Here is a 17397-nt window from a genome sequence, read left to right on the forward strand (position 1 = left end):
CGACTGTGGCTGCTTTTGTGCTACAATGCCGAAACTGAGTAGTTGCGACAGAGAACACATGGGCATAAAGTCTAAAATGGTACTATCCAGGGCTTTACGGAAAAAGTTAGCAGACCCCTAGTTTAGGGGAATGTCCTGAAGTACCTCTTTTTTGAGGAGAATATTGGTTTTACATTATGGTTGCTGATTCTGAGGTTAGTGGTCATCCAGAACTTCTACAGACCACCGGAACTTTGGAAACTTGGGTGAAGTGAATAGTTGGATATTGTCCAAAGCCTCTCAGGTATGATTGTGCCTGGTCATCTCAGAAAAGTTCATAGAGAACAGCTTATCATTCTTGGCTCTTCTTAGAGCTTGAAACAGTTGTTGCCTAGGTACCCAATCTAATGCAACTCCTAAGCAATTAGGATACCAGCAATTAGGAGCTAAAAAACAGGGCAAACCACCATGAACTAGGAATCATGGGTCCTGGAGCATTCCCCTTCAACCTAGAACTCTTATAAAAGCAGACTATGTAATACATACAATATCACTGCAAAATAATGCAATTTCTGAGGCATTTTAGATGATATGTTTTACAATAAAACTGACTAATCACTCTTTAAATATATTAATGGAATCTAAATCTCAAAATACATTTAAAAAGAAAATCATAAATAAGTGCTTCTGTAATATAAATTTTACAATATATATTTTCTCCTTAAATTCACACTTTCATTTCACCCCCCACACAATTTTATTCCAATGTCAAAATTTTCATATTTGAAAGTTTTTAACTAATCACCTGATTTTACTTTTCTGCAACAAAAATATGTATTTATATTTAAATTTAACATTTCCCCCCCGTGAACATGAGTTCTGAGTGTTAACATTTCTTCTGGATTGATCTATTGTTATCGTTATCACTGAATCACAATTGATAAGAATTACACAAATATATTACAAATTCTACATTTACTAAACATAAAAATAAATTTAAAGGAAATTCATCTCTTAATAAGCCAGATGGGGCTTTTTCTTCCAGTTAATTCTGCTACCTATATTCGCCTCTTATTTACTACAGACTATAATGGAATTTAGCATCACTTCTATTCCTATTTCAGTTTTTAGAAATTTAAGTGTTGAAAAACATATTTGCATAACTATGTCGATGGAAGTGGAACTAATTTTGCCATAGCAATTTAACTCACTTCTTTAAACTCTTTCTAAAGTAAATGCTCAAATCACAGAGCATTCTATCACCAAAACTATTTTTAAAAAAATATGTTTTTATTGATTTCAGAGAGGGGAAGGGAGAGGAAGGGAAAGATAGAAACATCAATGATGAGAGTCATTGATCGGCTGCCTCCTGCACGGCCCCGACTGGGGATGGAGCCCGCAACCCGGGCATGTGCCCCGACCGGGAATCGAACCGCCATCGCCTGGATCCTAGGTCAATGCTGAACTGCTTGTCGATGAGCCATGCTGGCCAGGCATCAAAACTATTTTTAATTATTTTGTAATTAAAAACTTGATTAGGTCTTTATTTAATTTTTGTTGAAAGTAAAGAAATGGAAACTATCTAATTTGCAAAAATGTCTTGCCTATTCATGACAATCATTCACTTTCTCAGCATCAAAATCAGTACTTCAAATTGTCCCTTTATTTTAGTGCAGTGGAAATGTCTCCATCTCGGGAACCATGTACATAATAAAATTATTTGAAATGAGTAAGAGTTTGATCTCTCTTCTGTGAAGCGGAAGTGGGGTTGTTGTGAAAGGGGAGATGATAAAAGGAACCAGGTTTCTCAGAGAATATATAGGAAAATTGAGGATCTGTAATGTGATTCCATTTAGAAAGCCTTCCAATACTCTTAGGACAGTGTTTCTTAACCTTAGCACTATGGATATTTTTGGGCAGAAGAATTTGTTTTTTGGAGCTGCCCTATATATTGTTGAATGTTTAGCAGTATTCCTGGCCTCTGCCTGCTGGATGCCAGTAGCATCTTCCTAACTGTGACAACCAAGAATGGCTCTTGACATTGACAAATCTGTCAACGTGGAATCTGACCCAGCAATTCCACTCCTGGGAATATATCCCAAGAAACCCGAAACGCTATCTGGAAAGAATATCTGCACCCCTATATTTATTGCAGCATTATTTACAAGAACCCAAATTTGGAAGCAGCCCAAGTGCCCATCAGTGATGAGTGGATAAAAAAGCTGTGGTGCATTTATTTACACAATAGAATACTATTTGGCCATTAAAAAAAGAAGAAAATCTTACCCTTTGCAACAACGTGGACGGACCTGGAGAGCATTATGCTAAGTGAAATAAGCCAGTAAGAGAAAGACAAGTACCATATGATTTTATTCATATGTGGAATCTAATGAACAAAATAAACTAACAAACAAAATAGAAACAGACTCTTAGAGAACAGACTGACAGCTGGGGGGCGGGGCGGGTGGGTGTTCTCGGGCTGGGTGAAAAAGGTGAAGGGATTAAGCAAAAAAAACCCCCCAAAATCCCTCTTAGACACAGACCACAGCACGGTGATTACCAGAGGGGAAGGGGGTGGAGAGAGATAGAAGAGGGTATAGGGGGATAAATGGTGATGAAGGAGACTTGACCTAGGGCGGTGAACACATAGTACAATGTACAGTTGATGTATTACAGAACTGTACACCTGAAACAAATATAATTTTATTAACCAATGTCACCCCAAGAAATTAAATTAAAAAGGTATCAAAATGATGGGGGCAAAATCATTACCTTTTTTGAACCACTGACTTAGGGGTATGAGTGTCCATGAATGAAGACCACCTGAGCAGTGAACATCATATTTGAATTTCCTGTTCTACTAAGTACCAAGAAGTTTCCAATAGCCTCATGGGCAAATTAGATCCCTCATCTACCTTAGAGCATAGAAATATTTAAAAATTTCCTGCAACCCCACCAATAGGAATCAATGCATCCTCCAGATTCTTGTATTTTGAGACCTGAATGTGTCTGTGTTGGTGTTCTTCCACATCTCTAGGGATTGCAAGCCCCACAGTGTTGTCAGGGAATAGAGATAGGTTACTTTAACAGAGGTAAAATGAAGACAAATTGATTAATTTCTCTATATGAGTATCTTATCTTTATCTTTCCTTCATCATTTGAGCAATATATTTCTCATTAAATGAACCTTCAGAGACAAAAAGGGGCAATATTAACCTACTCTTAACAAGAAATTGAGGCAGAACACTTCTTTTCCCAATGATGGAGAACATTTTTTAAATGGCATATTATTATTATTACTACTACTACTACTACTACTACTACTACCATTTCCTGTTTATTGTGAATTACAGCATATGGCTTCCAAGAAAACTAGGCTCTAAGCTCTTTAGAGGTTGGAACTGAATCATACTCTCCCTGTGTCTTTAACATACAGGTAGTGCCTGGTGCATAACAGGTCCTTGACAAATCTTTTGTAATGAATGAGTGAACAGTTGTGTAAATATTAAATAAGTTAATTTTCTCTATGAGTCATTAAACTTTCAACTTTATTATCATACTAGGTGACCTCAGGCAAGTGGATGAGCTAAAATACAATGAGTCGTAGCTACTATGCTGAAGCACTTCGACACTCAGGACTAATCTACAAAGAATGTGTGTGAAATTTTGAAAGAACAGAAATGGCAATAAATAAGAAAACAATTACCTTATATCTTAATACCCAAGGTGATTTTTAACACTTTGTATGTTTTCTTCAATTTCTTTTTTGTACGTTTTATATAATTTAGATCATACTGTATATACAGGTTTGCATTCCAACCTTTTCATTAGCCTTTAGATTTAGTGAGCTCAGGGATGCTATCTTTCTTGTTCACCATTTTATCCCTAGAACCTAAAACGCATTGTCAGGTTCATCGAAACACTTTTAAATACACGGTGAACACATTGTGGTTTAACAGCGAGTACCCACTAAGTCAAAGTGTGCCGTAAAGAGCATTACAACAAAGTCTCCCTATATTGTTGTAAACGTCATAATGAGGCTACAGTGTCTTTAGGTATATAGCCCTTTGTTACTTTGGTTTATTTTCTTTGGAAAGATTCCTAGAGTGTGAATTATTGGGCCAAAGAGTATGGTCATTTGTAAGGGCGTAGGCTCCATGACTGTACCAATTGAACACCTGCTATAGAATACGAGAGTGTCCAACTCACCACCCCCCCATAATTTAACAGGTGAAGATGGCACTCGTGTTTTAATTTCTATAATAAGTGAAGTTGAGCTCTACCTTTGCAATTATACTGCAAAGCCATTTATATTCCCTCTTTTTATGAAACAATTATTTTCATTTTGGTTTGGGGACTATTTTTTAAGGTGGGGAGACTGCATTTTTAAACTCTTCTAAAACCACTCTTTCTATTTTGGGGCTTCCTTGGGCTCATTCCTATTCATACCTGTCCTGCAGCTCACGAGGCTGCTGTGTGGATCGCCCAGCGGGCTCTACAGCAGCTCATTGAGAACCACAGAGCGCTAAACACAGACAGATATTATTATTAATTTTCCCTGCTATTCCATTTGTAAAAAGATGAGACTGCAACTGTCGGCTCCTCTGAGGTTTACTGAGTTCCTTTTTACATGTTTTCAGAATTTTCCTTAAGAGCAGCCACAGTACAAAGACTGACAGAATTAGTGGGTATGAAGAAACATGCTGCAATTTCTAAATGACAGGCCAAGCAAAGAAGGTATTTTACATGAGGGGAAATAAAGAGAATGACCTGAGAGAAGCTTACAGTTTTTTCCAGTGTGATATTATTGAACATACTCGATAGCTCAGTATAAGATGATGACAATCCAATGCAGATTCTGATGCGGTCCATTTTCTTTCCAATAGTATCTGTGGCCAAATTTAGGTGAGTTGTAGGAGTCAGGACCATTATTACATAATAAGATCAATTTAAGTGCTGGAGAATAAATGATGGGGTAGGTTGGTGTTTCTAGCTATGTTTTTGTAGTACATAGACTGAAGAGGCCTGAAAAATCAATAAGTCAACTAATAAGTGTGCTTTTAAAGAAATGTGAATGGACTTAATTTGAAAGCATAAAAACTAACCATATCAATAGTAGCTTGATGTAAAGAATATTGCGTTTTAACCAAAATTCAAAACACATTAAATTGCAATATTGTCAAGGAGGAGCAGAATTCTGCATTTATTTAGAATTAATGTCAAATTTAATTGGTTTTTTCCTTTATATTGCTCAGCACAATTAGACATGGCACCTTTTTAATGTTGTCAAGGTTCTTTCCTTAAGAAAATATTTTATGCTTGTACAAAACATAGAATTGAATAGCGTGATAATAAGCCTTTGATAAAATAGTGTGCTGACTGCTGATGAGACTTTCAATCCCAGTCAATCAGACAAAATGAGTTAAACCCAGGTAGGTAAATGGTGGTATGCTAGGGTATTCAACCCATTCTTTTGCTTGAAATGCTTACGCCCAGAGAGAGATAATACTCCTCTTGACAAACATAAAACCAGAGGAAAGAACTGACAAGCTGAGAGACAAATGAGTGGATTAACATTATAAACTATTAGGCAATTGCATGTTGTTTATTGAATGAAGAGAAATGTCGTATTGAGACATCAACAGTCTTTATGGCTACTTTTTATAAAATTGTTTCCTTCCTTAAAGTAGATGCAGATAGATTAGGATCTTAGTGGAGGAAACCTCAATAAGTATGCAATTTTGCTAAACACTTGAAATTTCTTTAAAAGACGGCATATTTGAGTTTATGAAATCATATTTTAGAATCTTTGGGGAGATAATTATGGTAAAAAAATTTACTGTATATACTTTGACTTTGTTATTATTTTTACTGGACAGTTTGTATTCAGAATCTACAGGTTTTTAAATAATATTTATTTTAATTTTTTTTTCTGAGATTGGTAAATGTCATTATTATTTTAGGAGTGAAAACTATGGAGAACTATGGTTTGCTCAAGGGGATCATGTGATTGAATTAAAATGGTTTTACATAAAATTATCTATTCTTTATATGGTCAAAACACTTATGAGAGTTTTGGTTAAAAGTTTTACCAGAGGGCCAATACTGGTGAAATGATAATGGAGGCTGCATCTGGACTTAGCAAGTATTAATGTCATGACTGATCAGTGATGTCTGCTGTGGGCGCAGGGGTGGCAAAAATAGCACAGCCTGAGGGAGAAAGCGTAGAGCAATGAAAATAGAACTGGACTCAGAGTCAGAAGCCCTTGATTGAAGACAAACTCTGGTCTCCACTTCTTTCAACAAATAATTCTGGACAAGTCATCTATTTTTTGCATTTAGGAAAAAAGAGATAAAAACACTGGACACTTTAGAAATCCAAATGAAATAAAAATTATCTAAGAAATTCCTTAGGAATTTCATAAGGAACCACTTTTGTTGTGCTTGGGACTGTTGTCTTAGAAGGCATCACCTCTTATACATAGTAAGTCCTCAATAATCATGATTTGTTGCAAAACATTTAAACCTGATCCACTATTGGGGTGGGGAGTGTCACCTGCAACTTTGTCATGTAAAATGATAAAAGAATGTCTATCTTTGACTCTAAGTCAGCACTCATGTCAACCATGTTAGATAACCCAAAAGTCCCATTCACTTGTACTTATTTTTTTAAATCACAACTATGAAAAAAAAAAATATATATATCCAAGGGTGAAAGTGCTTAGAATTAAACCTTTTAAAAGATAGACAGAATTTAAAAGAAAAAAAACACACCCAGAATATTGGTCTGTTTGTTTTAAATTTAATTTTAGAGCAAACAAAAATTCCTAAATAAATTTAGCTGAAATATTTTGTTTCTGTAACAAACAAAAACAAAAACAAGTTATTTCCATAAAACACTGCACCTTAATGATACGATGTGTTTTTCTGAACAAATGTTACTGTATTCAACCAGACTGTGTGGCATTTGCTCATATTCAAAAACTGTGGAAATTTGGACAAGGTTTCTTCTTTCTTCTCTCCTTTTTTTTTTTTTTTTTTTAAAGAAAAGTGTCTAAGTCCTTCACTATGTGCCAGGCGCAACTTACAAACAAATTAATAGAAAATGTTCTACATAGTAATTTTATTATTTGACCTGACAATGATAATCACAGCCAATTATCCATTAGAAACTCAACATTTCTAAGTTCTTTAAAAGTGTGTTTTTGTTTGATTCTGGAACCTAGAAGCCAGCAGCTGCTGGACAGTAAAATATGACTTGCGTGTTCATTCTGTCACAAGCTATAACATGAAATTTTTACTTGAGAAACTTAGAAAATGGGTTTTCATGTTAATCATACAGAACCCGTATGAAGCACTTTTGAGAACCACGCCTTGGACAGGTGACATTAAACACATTTTAAATGTAGTTTGATAAGTAATTAGTTTTAATTATTTTTAGTACATTATTTAGGCAAATAAAAATAGTACTACTGCTTGAATTGTGTATCCTCAGAATTAATTATAGGCAACAACACATTCTGATCCTATTTACCATGACTTTCTTTTAAAAGTCTTTTTCATGGAAAGATCAAAATAGTGGTTTAATATTCACTAAGTAGTAGGCATATTTTCATAAAAACTAGAGTATAAACCTAGACTTATATTATGTGTAGCACTTCAAGTAAAACCACTGTTCTCCAAAGGTTCGGGCTGTATTTATTACCCAGAATAGCACACTGAAGTTGGTGTATGTGTGCATTCGTATACCGTGAGCACCAGAGGAGTTACAATAACAGGTGAGGGGAAGGGTATCCAGAAAACCAGTTGCCTATTAAATAACTATTCGATCAAATCTTCTCAAAGTCAGTACCCTCTCTCCCAACCTTTCACCTTTTTAGAAAAGCCCAAAGAAATGGGGTCATTCAGCCACTTCTTCAATTCTTCCAGTTCCAAGAAATAAACAGATCAAGTGCAATAGCCATTTTATTATCAAAATGTGTTACAACAGAAGGGCACCCTTCCTTGGCCTAATAAATTCTAATTAATAATCAGCATTTAAAAATGTACCTATTTTTTAAGACTGAAAATACATGACTCAGTGGTCTTGCTCACCATGTAGACATTTAAAGATGAAGTTCATGCTAATGCAGAGGGTTATGACCAAGAGTGACAATTTGGCTGCCTGGATATCTCAAATGGTGACATTTACTTTTGTGAATTCTCCCCAGCCCAGGGTCTGGTTTTCAGCTTTGGAGGTTCAGAGAAACTTGATCTTGTCAGTGTTTCAGGGTGGAGTAGACCTTAGTATGGGGATTCAAGTTAACTAAGCTGGTAAGGACTAACCTACGAAACTCAAATGACAAATTACCACTTCAAATGAAGAGCCTAATGGTGAATTGTAGTGTTCTGTTGTGTGGTGTTGTTTTTTTTTCCCCCCAGCCTGATCAGTAATTTACCCATAGATAATGCTGGAATGAACACAGTCAAGAGATGCTTTTCACACTCACAGTTTTGTTACTGTCTAAGAGTCCAGGGTTTTCTTTCTTTAAATATGCTTAAGATAGACAGCTCAAAAGTCGGTAAGACCATTAGGTGTTGATTTTAGAGTTTAATTTTCATAGTTCAGTCTTATGTCCAAGTTCCTGGAATGTAAGAGTTTGAAGAATATCACTGTGGCCCTCAGACACTGCCGACACACCCTGTTACTTCAATGGCTTTTTTTCTCCCTGATATCTAGTAATCTAAGATACTCTCCAGAGCAGCTATTGCTATTTTCAGGTAATATCTTAAATGTTAAAGAACATGAAATGCACTATATATCAGCCACTTCCTTATTTTACAAAAATAAGAATTTCTCTTACCAAAAAAAAACTTATAGAGATATTGTGAAGTATTTTCCCTTCCCCACCCTGGTGATACTTTAAAAAAAATTTTAAAACTAATCTCTTCCTCACACCAGTATTTGTCTCCTTCAGTATATTTTCTTTTTTTAATTTAAGAACTACCTTAGAGGTTTTTTTTAAAAAAAAAATTGTGGCTTTAAAATCATTTTACTACTAAAAGTTTCATTTGAGAACAATACTAATGCTTTCTCTATGCCAGAATATGCTCTTTTTGGAATGATTCTATGTCAATAAACAAACTTTCACATAGTGCCAACTATAAAAGGCAATTGAGGGATATAACAAACTATAACTTAAACAACCTCACTTATGAGGAACAAATTAACCAAAAGATGGACTCCTACTCGCCCTTAGAGGCCCATCTCAGGTGCCCCTTGGCCCGCGAGAGCTGTTCCAATGCTCTGAGTGTGTCCCGCTGTATTTTGTTCTGCTCTTGCTCGGTTACAGCCACCGCAGCCTCGCCATCTAACTACGCTGTCAACGGGAGCATCTTTCGGGCCCAGCTCTAGGCCTGGCTTTGAGTAGCTAAGCAAATATATGATTAATAAACAAACGTGTCACATTTGTTTAGATTTCTATTGGGATATATACAGCTGTAAAAGATGAAATCTTCAAGTTTGTCCCCTTTGAAATTAAAACTGAAAATAGAAACATTGTCAAGATAATTTTTTTCTCACATATTCAAGAGCACATTTTAATTTGTGCTCCTAGAAACAAGTTGATCAAAGAATTTGACAAAGTTTCCAGAACAGGGAGAATCAAACTTGGTTCCAAATAGGAAGGAGAATCATTTATATTTGAAAATGTGTTTTATAAACTAGTCAGAAAATTAAAATAGAATAATATTCTACAAGTGCTTTTGCAGCCCTGATACCCATTTATTTCATGCCACGTAATGCTTGTAAATGCCAAGGCCTTTTAAAAAAGCTTTTGATGTTTCTTTTTTAAAGATAATTCTGTGCCCATATCAGAGAGTACCTTTCGCACTTCTCATTCAAAATTAAAAGTATACCTGCCGTGGTCACATGATAACAACATAATTGTAATGAAATTCATGTAAAAAGGAGAATGCCTAAAAATTTTAAAAATATGACTTAAAATTGATTTATTGTAATATGTATTGGAAAAAAGCTTTGCCATGAGATAAAATCTATCCAGCATTTTCCTTTAAGCATCCCAAATCTTTCAGATGGGCCATGATGTCAGGATATTGAATTTACATGAGTACAAAGTAATAAGTGGGCTGATAACAAAAAGCATAATTCTGTAAACAACCAGATTAATTTGCTCTTTCCTTACTTATGCCTGTGATTTCTGTGAATTAGAGAAATATAACCCAGGACCACACGATATAACTAATCACATAAAAAATGTCAACAAATACCTTGTCTAGTAAAGTAATTTACAAATTCAGCCTACCCAACCAGTTAATAAAATATTCACTAAGCCCAGGTGAACACACTTAAGTCAAAGCAAATTACTTTTGCTCTTTTACAAAAGCATGCTTCGAACAAGTGTTCAGCCTCATGTTTTGGCAAAAGGTGACACATTCGTTTGGCCTTTGCAAAAACATGCTTAAGCCAAGAATATCCCAATTTAATTTTAAAACAAAATTTATCATGTAATTATTATAAAGTTATATTTCACTTCCAATATTTCATTAGCCACTAACCAAGAAAAATGCATGTTATATTAAGTAGAAAATATTATACCTTCTGTTTATTTTTAAGTGTTTTGGATGCTTACTATGCAAGGTATTAAACAATGTAGGTAAAATCTATGCTGAATAGCATTTCCTCATATAAGCACTAATAAAACTGTACTTACTATGGAGACAAATCTAGGATTTAAAATTTATTGATGGCCTCTTAGCTACATTTTAAAAGATAAACAGAGAGAGCCAAAATTCTAAGTGAACTGTAATGCATAATAATTTTGTGACATTATGATCACAATATTTCCTTTCATAAGAACCTACCCCCATGCCATTAGTTAACCACATGTTTATTATATTTAGCTTGATTCACTATAAATGCCGTTATAACACCTGTGGTTTCCCTCATTAAGAAGTGAATGGATGGGGTCAGGGGCTGAAAGGGCAGCATATGCGCTATGAAAGAACTAGTTAACATAGCCTATTATATTGGTGCACTGGTAAATCTCATTTCTATTCATCAGATGATTAGTTCAATCAATATTTATTCCTCTATGCTCTCTTTGTCTTGCACTACAAAGGAGACATCCTTCAAATTCATGGCATAAGCCTTGTTATCTATGAATTTGTTGCTTAATTTGGGAGGGAATATTTTATTTATTTGGTAGACCTGAATCCTTTGCTTTCTTTTCCCTCTAATTATCGTTAGGTAGTATAATAGAGTTTTGTGTAGATTATTTACAAATAGATGCTATTAACAGTTTCTTTTCTATTCGACTCAAGTACCACATGTATTCATTTCTTCTTTTTGAATGTTCTGGGAAGTTGCTTGTATTTCTCTAAATATGTTTGAATTTGGAAGTCTGGATTGTGGAAGCAAAGATAAGAATGATTTCCTCTCTCAAATGTTCATTCTTCTTGTCTGAGTGGGAGGTTATAGGCACATACATATACATATTATGTATCAGTGTATATCAACAAATGCTTCCAAAGACTGCTATTATCTGCTAGAGATTCTGGTAAGTCAGAGATTCTATTCAAAGTAAGACAAATATTTGCAAGAAGCTGTAATTGGAAGGTGATTACAAAATTACAGGAATGATACTTTATATGTAAAGTGCTCATTTTATCCAAGGTCATCATTCACTACATTACAAAAAGACTTATTTCATTCATTTACGTTATCCTTTAGATAAGAATGAGTGAAATAGTAAAAGTACATGTAGAATTAAAAACCCCCACATATTAATTATTAAGCACGATGTCCATTTCTAACACTTACTTTTCTGTATATTTTAAAATAACAATAAAGTGATTTATTAATGTCAGTTACATTAAATTAATGGTAATATAATTTAAAGTCTTTATGCTTCTTTGCTTGTATAGGATAAATACAGAAATGATTTAATCAAGAAATTCTCTTTATAACATTAGAATGATAAAATATATATTTTAAGTCACCTCAGTCACTAATAACTCTAGTATAATAACATATGCACTCATAACCTTTGATTTGTTTCAATCTGTCTAGAATTTGATGGTTTTAACTCTGGCATTAATTCTCCTGTTTCCTCATATAATCATCTGTGAGGCATGGATTTCACCAATGTACAGGGGCACTGATGTCATCGTTCACAATTTTAAACCTCACTTTATTTACAAGTTTGCAGAACACCAACAGATCTGCACATAAAGAGTTTTTAAACTTAATAATTTACTAGAATAATTTTTAACTCTGTATTAGTTGAATGCCATGAGATGTGCTTTAAATTAGAAGTCTATCATTACTGCAGTGGAAAAAATCTAGTTAATGTGTCGTGGGTCACACTTTTATTTTTAGGACTATTGTAGCAGAAGTATAAAAATGACACAGGCCATATGACATGCCTAAACTTGGATACAAGTTTATAAAATGTGAAATAATAGCTGAAAAAAAAGTTTTACTTGTATTTTTATCTAGAAAAACTTCCTGTATCGAATCATTTAGAAATCCTTATGACAATTTTGCATATGCTACTTAAAAAAAAGTAGGTGTTATTACACAGTTCGAATGTCATTTTCATGAAGAAGGACCCTGAAACTTCTTATCCTCTTGGTGCTATAAAATCTTTGCTGCTGTAAAATTCAGTCTCATGACTCTGAAAGACTTAAGTTTAAAATACAATATATGCAAATACACACCTGGATGATTGTTTTTAAGGCTGTTAATGGTTTAGTGTTTAACAAATTGTTACCAAAATAAATGTTAACATTCGTTATTTGATTAAGAGTATAAAATAAGTGTGTTATGTTAAAGTAAAACCTCACATAAACCACTTTAATAATGATACAAGAAGCCATCTTTTAAGGGTTTTCTAATGAGCAAAACCTATCCTGTTGTTGATGGAAAATCCATTTCTGTTTTAAATGAATACTAACAAAGGGGTTTTAATCTTTATTCTTCATGTTTATGAGGCCTGCTGCTCAAAATTTCTTCCTTTATATTTCCACCCTGGTTTCCCAATTCCTGATTTCCCCAAAATACAGAAAAGTAAAGAAGCTTGGTGGTTCTTATATGTATTCCAGAAGCCCAGGATGTCAAACACTTATGTGTCAAAATATGTATTTGCTACAGATTAACCCAAGATGTTGAGGACAGGGGAGGAGAGCATCCCAAGATGTAACCACTTAAGAAAATATTTTCTTTTTGTGGCTATATACTTTTGCAACAATACTTGAAATACAGCTTTAGGATTTTTCTTTAAACTGGTTGAATGTTTACTTTCCTTGGAATAAAGACAGCTTACTGATAATTACTCAATGAACTATTAATTAATAGGCTACTGACAGAGATGTCCTTCCAATAATGTTTTTTAACTGTAGGAGGGGGAATGTTTGTTAGAAATATTTAACTAGAGTTTGTGGAGGAAATTAAGATAGAGAACTTGTTTAGGGCACCGAAAGGCCTGGCCAGCAGGGCATTCTGAGCTCCCGATTTTGGAAGGGCTGCCATACCTCTGAAAGCAAGCAACCTTTCCCCCCTAAAGTTAGCAATTAATAAAAACTAACTACTTGAATAGAATAGATGAAAACCGGGCTTTAGAAGAGCAAAGCGCCCTTCTTGTTGACAGCAAGCATAAAACCAGGTTTCTAATCCGCGGAGCCACAATCACCTATTGATTGCGACGACATCTGTGCCCCTGTTTTTGGAAGGACGGTTCTCTGCGGAAGCAGGGCTGAAAAATCCGACCATTTCGGTGTCCCCATAGAACAAACCGCTGCCAGGACTCTCAGGAAGGAGGGGGTCTTGAAGCCCACACCTTGGCTTCCTCCTTTCTCACCTATGGATGGACCCAATTACAAGCCCCCCCCCTTTCGTCTTCAGAAGTTAATTCTTTCTAATAATGCAATCTACCAAGAAGAAGCGTCTATAGAACTGATGTGATACCTCTAGCAGACAAAGGGTGAAATGCTTTGTGCGCTACCAAATACAACCTCTCGCTCCCCAGGCCCGCCCGGAGTGCGCCCCCGCGCCTGGCCGGGACGCAGCTCGGCTGTGCAACCCTTAACCCCTTTCTTACCCACCCAGACCTTTCCCCGGGATAAAGTCTCTTACTATCCTAGACCTGGCGGTGGCAGGGTGGCGACGGGGGTGGGTTTGCTGGATTGGTCCGGAGGGAGACCACTCAATCCTGGACCAAGTTTGCGACTCCCTGCCTGACCCAGAATAGTTGCCAAATGCCAAGGCCGGCGCCCAGGCCGAGGGACTGACTGGGGATGGGGAGCGTGTGTGTGTGTGTGTGTGTGTGTGTGTGTGTGTAGTGTTGTGTTTTGGGGAAATGGAGTGGGCACACAGTAGAGCTGGATTCAAAACCGCCTTCCTCCTTCCAGAACAGGCTGCTTAGCAGCCCAGGCACAAGAGAAAGCTGATTCGTTTCCGCTCGCACTTCTCAAGTTCACACTCAAGTTCAACCCCTGATTCCCACAAGACGCCTGAGCAGCCTGGTCTTTTCTCAGCCCATCTTTAAAGAACTACTCCTGATGTCGCAGGAGGGCAAAGTCTGCAGGAAATGCACAGCGATGGCAGAGGAGAGACAGTAAGGGGTCAAGGAAGGAGAGACCTGGAGAGGGAAAGACCCCATCACTTTTTAAGCTGGCTTTTCCTCCAGCGCTTCCCACCAAGCAGCCCGAGAGCCACCTTGGGTTAGAACCCGAATGCGCTCGGGGCAGCCTGGCAAGGGTGGCGCCCCCTAGAACGCGAGTGCCGGCTTGGACTGGTTTCTCACGGTAGGCAGAAGACCAACGCTTGCCTTTCAACCCTTCAAGCTGCTCAGTCCCCAAAGCGAGGCGGTGTGGGACCCAAACTGTCCCTGGCAAACTGCTCCTTCAGGAGCAGCGCGATCCAGCTACACCCGCTCCTGCCCGGCACTCCTCTGTTCTCTACAATTTGGAGGGACAGTGAGCGGCTTCTATGCGCCGCGTCCTAGGACCCAGTCGGAGCTGAGGTGGAGCGTGGTTTTGGTTTTGGACCTTCCGAACCTAAGAACCCAGCCCTGGGAGGAGTGTTGGAAGGGGGGGAGTAATGAGGGACGAACTAGAAGCCCCCGAGCAGAGCAGAGCAGAGCAGAGCAGAGGAAACCTAAAGGAGAGAGGAGGGTGGTGAGATGCGACAGAAACAGGAAAAAACAGACTTGTTTTCTGAAAGAACGTGGACGGTGGAACATGTGTCTAAGCCCCCACCTGGAACACTAAACTGGGGCCAGCTGGCGCTCAGGGTACCCCCACGCCCAGCGCGGGGATCAGTCAAGGCCATCCCACCAGGACATCCCTGTTTCTCATCTTCAGCTCCCTCCCTCCCACCAACCTCCCGGCACAACCTCTCCGTTCCTCCTTTCCTTTCTCGCCGCATCCCCGCGCGCAGCTCGCTAACCCACCCTGGGCGCGGAGCACGCGGGCCTGGGGCTCGCCGCGGGCGAGCAGGGGGAGCACGCACACTGCGCCCTGGGTGCTCTCCCGCAGAGGTGCTGGGGGAGCGGGTGGCAGCGAACACAGCCGAGTGAGAAGCGCTGAGTGTTTACAGCCTAATTCCCAAGATCTTCCTGCCTAATCCACCTGCCGCGGGGTCAGGGATGTAGGAAGGTCCAGAGCTGTGCTTTTCCAACTTTGGGTTGCCATGTCCAGGAGGGACGTGCGAAGGGGAGAGGAGATTCCCCCCTTCCTCTCCAAAGAACAGAAGGGTGACCAGGAACAAAACCCTGGGGGGTTAGGGTGGGTGTCCAGAGGCTTGCACGAGGGCACCCGACCTGCTCTCCAAGAAAATGCAGTTGTGGCCGAGTGGAAAGTGGAAGGGGGCCGGTCCGCGCACACCGCTCGCAAAAGGTCCCGGCACCGCAGGGGAGGAGACAGACAAAGTGACTCTCTAAAGCCGGCCCAGGCCAGCCGCTCGAGCAGCCCAAAGTGCGGCAGGAGCAGGTGTCTCGTCTCTGTTCCCCGCGCACCGCCCAACAGTCGCCAGCTCGCGCGGGGGGTCGAGCGGCCGCGTCGCCGCCGCGGGTCTCGGCTCCAACCCTTTCACAGCACCGCCTAGCGCAGCGGGCCTTGGACCAAAGAGCCTCTTCCACCGCCGGCAACGCGGGCTCTCCGGTCCTCTGAAACTTTCTCTGCAGAACTTTTTAGGGGTGGCGCTCGTCCCTGGTCTGCGCGGGCTCGGGCACGCGGACCTGGCCTGGGCGCAGCGCCGGCGCGCCAGACGCGCGCAGGGGCCGATCCCGGACTCCGCGTCCTGCCCCGCGACACCGCCCCTCGGTCTACCGCTCGTAGCAAGGGATCGCGTCAGCCCCCGGACGCTGGTGGGCTTTGTACCCGAGAGAGTGTGTGTGTCCGCGCGCTCGCGCCCCAGCGCCCGCGGGTGCGCCCAGCGCGTCCAGCCCCGGCCCGCGCGCGGCGTTCCAGCTGCGGCTGCTGAGAATCACCCCTTTCCCGGCTCTCCCCCGCACGCCGGGTCCGCTCCCGCTCCTGCTCCCCAGAGCTACGAGCAAAAAGGTTCAGTGCAACTCAAGGGCTGGGAAGAAGGAACTGGAGTCGCTCCTCTCTCCAAAAAGCGCCATCCCACGTCCCTCCAGAACTCCCGAGAGGCATCCACACCTCCCCACAACTTTCCACGCGCAGACCATTTGCAGCCCACCTGCGATCGCGAAGTCGGGGACTGCGCGGGGCCAACCGCTTCCCCTCGGCCAGGTGCGCTCCCCTCCCCCAGCTGCCCGTCCGGCCGGAGCCCGTCGGACCCGCGGAGCCTCGGCGCCCGGGTGCCCCGGCGCCCGCGGGCTCGCTTACCTCGCATGGTGTGGCCGCTCCCGCGCTCCGCGTAGTCATGAAGCTGCTCCCAGCCCGAACCCCGGAGAGCCCCAAAATCCCGCTCAGCACGAGCGAGGAGGGCGCAGGGCGAAGAGCTGCTCCGCCGAGGAAACCATCCCTTCAGGCGGCCGCCGCGGCCGGAGGGTGACGTTGGCCGCCGCCGCCGCCGCCGCGCGTGAACAGTTTTGATGATGGTGGTGGCGACTGTTGGATGGTTGTTGGGTTGTTTGTTTGTTTTCAGGAAGGGTGGGAAAAAAAATGTGCTGGTTGGCTGGTGCCGGGGTTTTGTTTTGCTTTTGTTTTTCTTTTTCCTGTCTCTCCAATGTGCTTGCTTTTTAAAAATGCCCCCGCCTCCGGCTCAGAAGGTTTCTTTTGTGATCACTGGGACTGAGGAGGAGGAAGGGCAGCGGCGGGAGGAGGAGTTGGTGGTGGTTTTGTTAGTTACAAAGAAGAGGCAGAAGGCGCCAGGGGGGAAAGGAGGAAACAGAAAGGAAAGGAAGGCGGCGCGGATGGCAGAGCATGTGCGCTCTCACATGACAGCTGTGC

The 17397-nt window shown here is 40.3% G+C and overlaps 1 protein-coding gene across 1 annotated transcript in view; it reads right to left on the minus strand.

The window, feature by feature from the left end:
• RORB (RAR related orphan receptor B) overlaps positions 1-17191 on the minus strand; it is a gene marked incomplete at its 5' end in the record, with an annotated part of 172747 nt that extends 155556 nt beyond the window's left edge. Inside the window, one exon of the mRNA XM_081151708.1 lies at positions 16831-17191. Coding sequence (XP_081007834.1) covers positions 16831-16837 — 7 coding nt within the window. The remainder of the gene's footprint in view (positions 1-16830) is intronic.
• Between the last annotated feature and the right edge of the window lie 206 nt (positions 17192-17397).

The sequence above is a fragment of the Miniopterus schreibersii genome (assembly GCF_964146895.1).
Source record: "Miniopterus schreibersii genome assembly, chromosome: 11".
Lineage (NCBI taxonomy): Eukaryota > Metazoa > Chordata > Mammalia > Chiroptera > Miniopteridae > Miniopterus > Miniopterus schreibersii.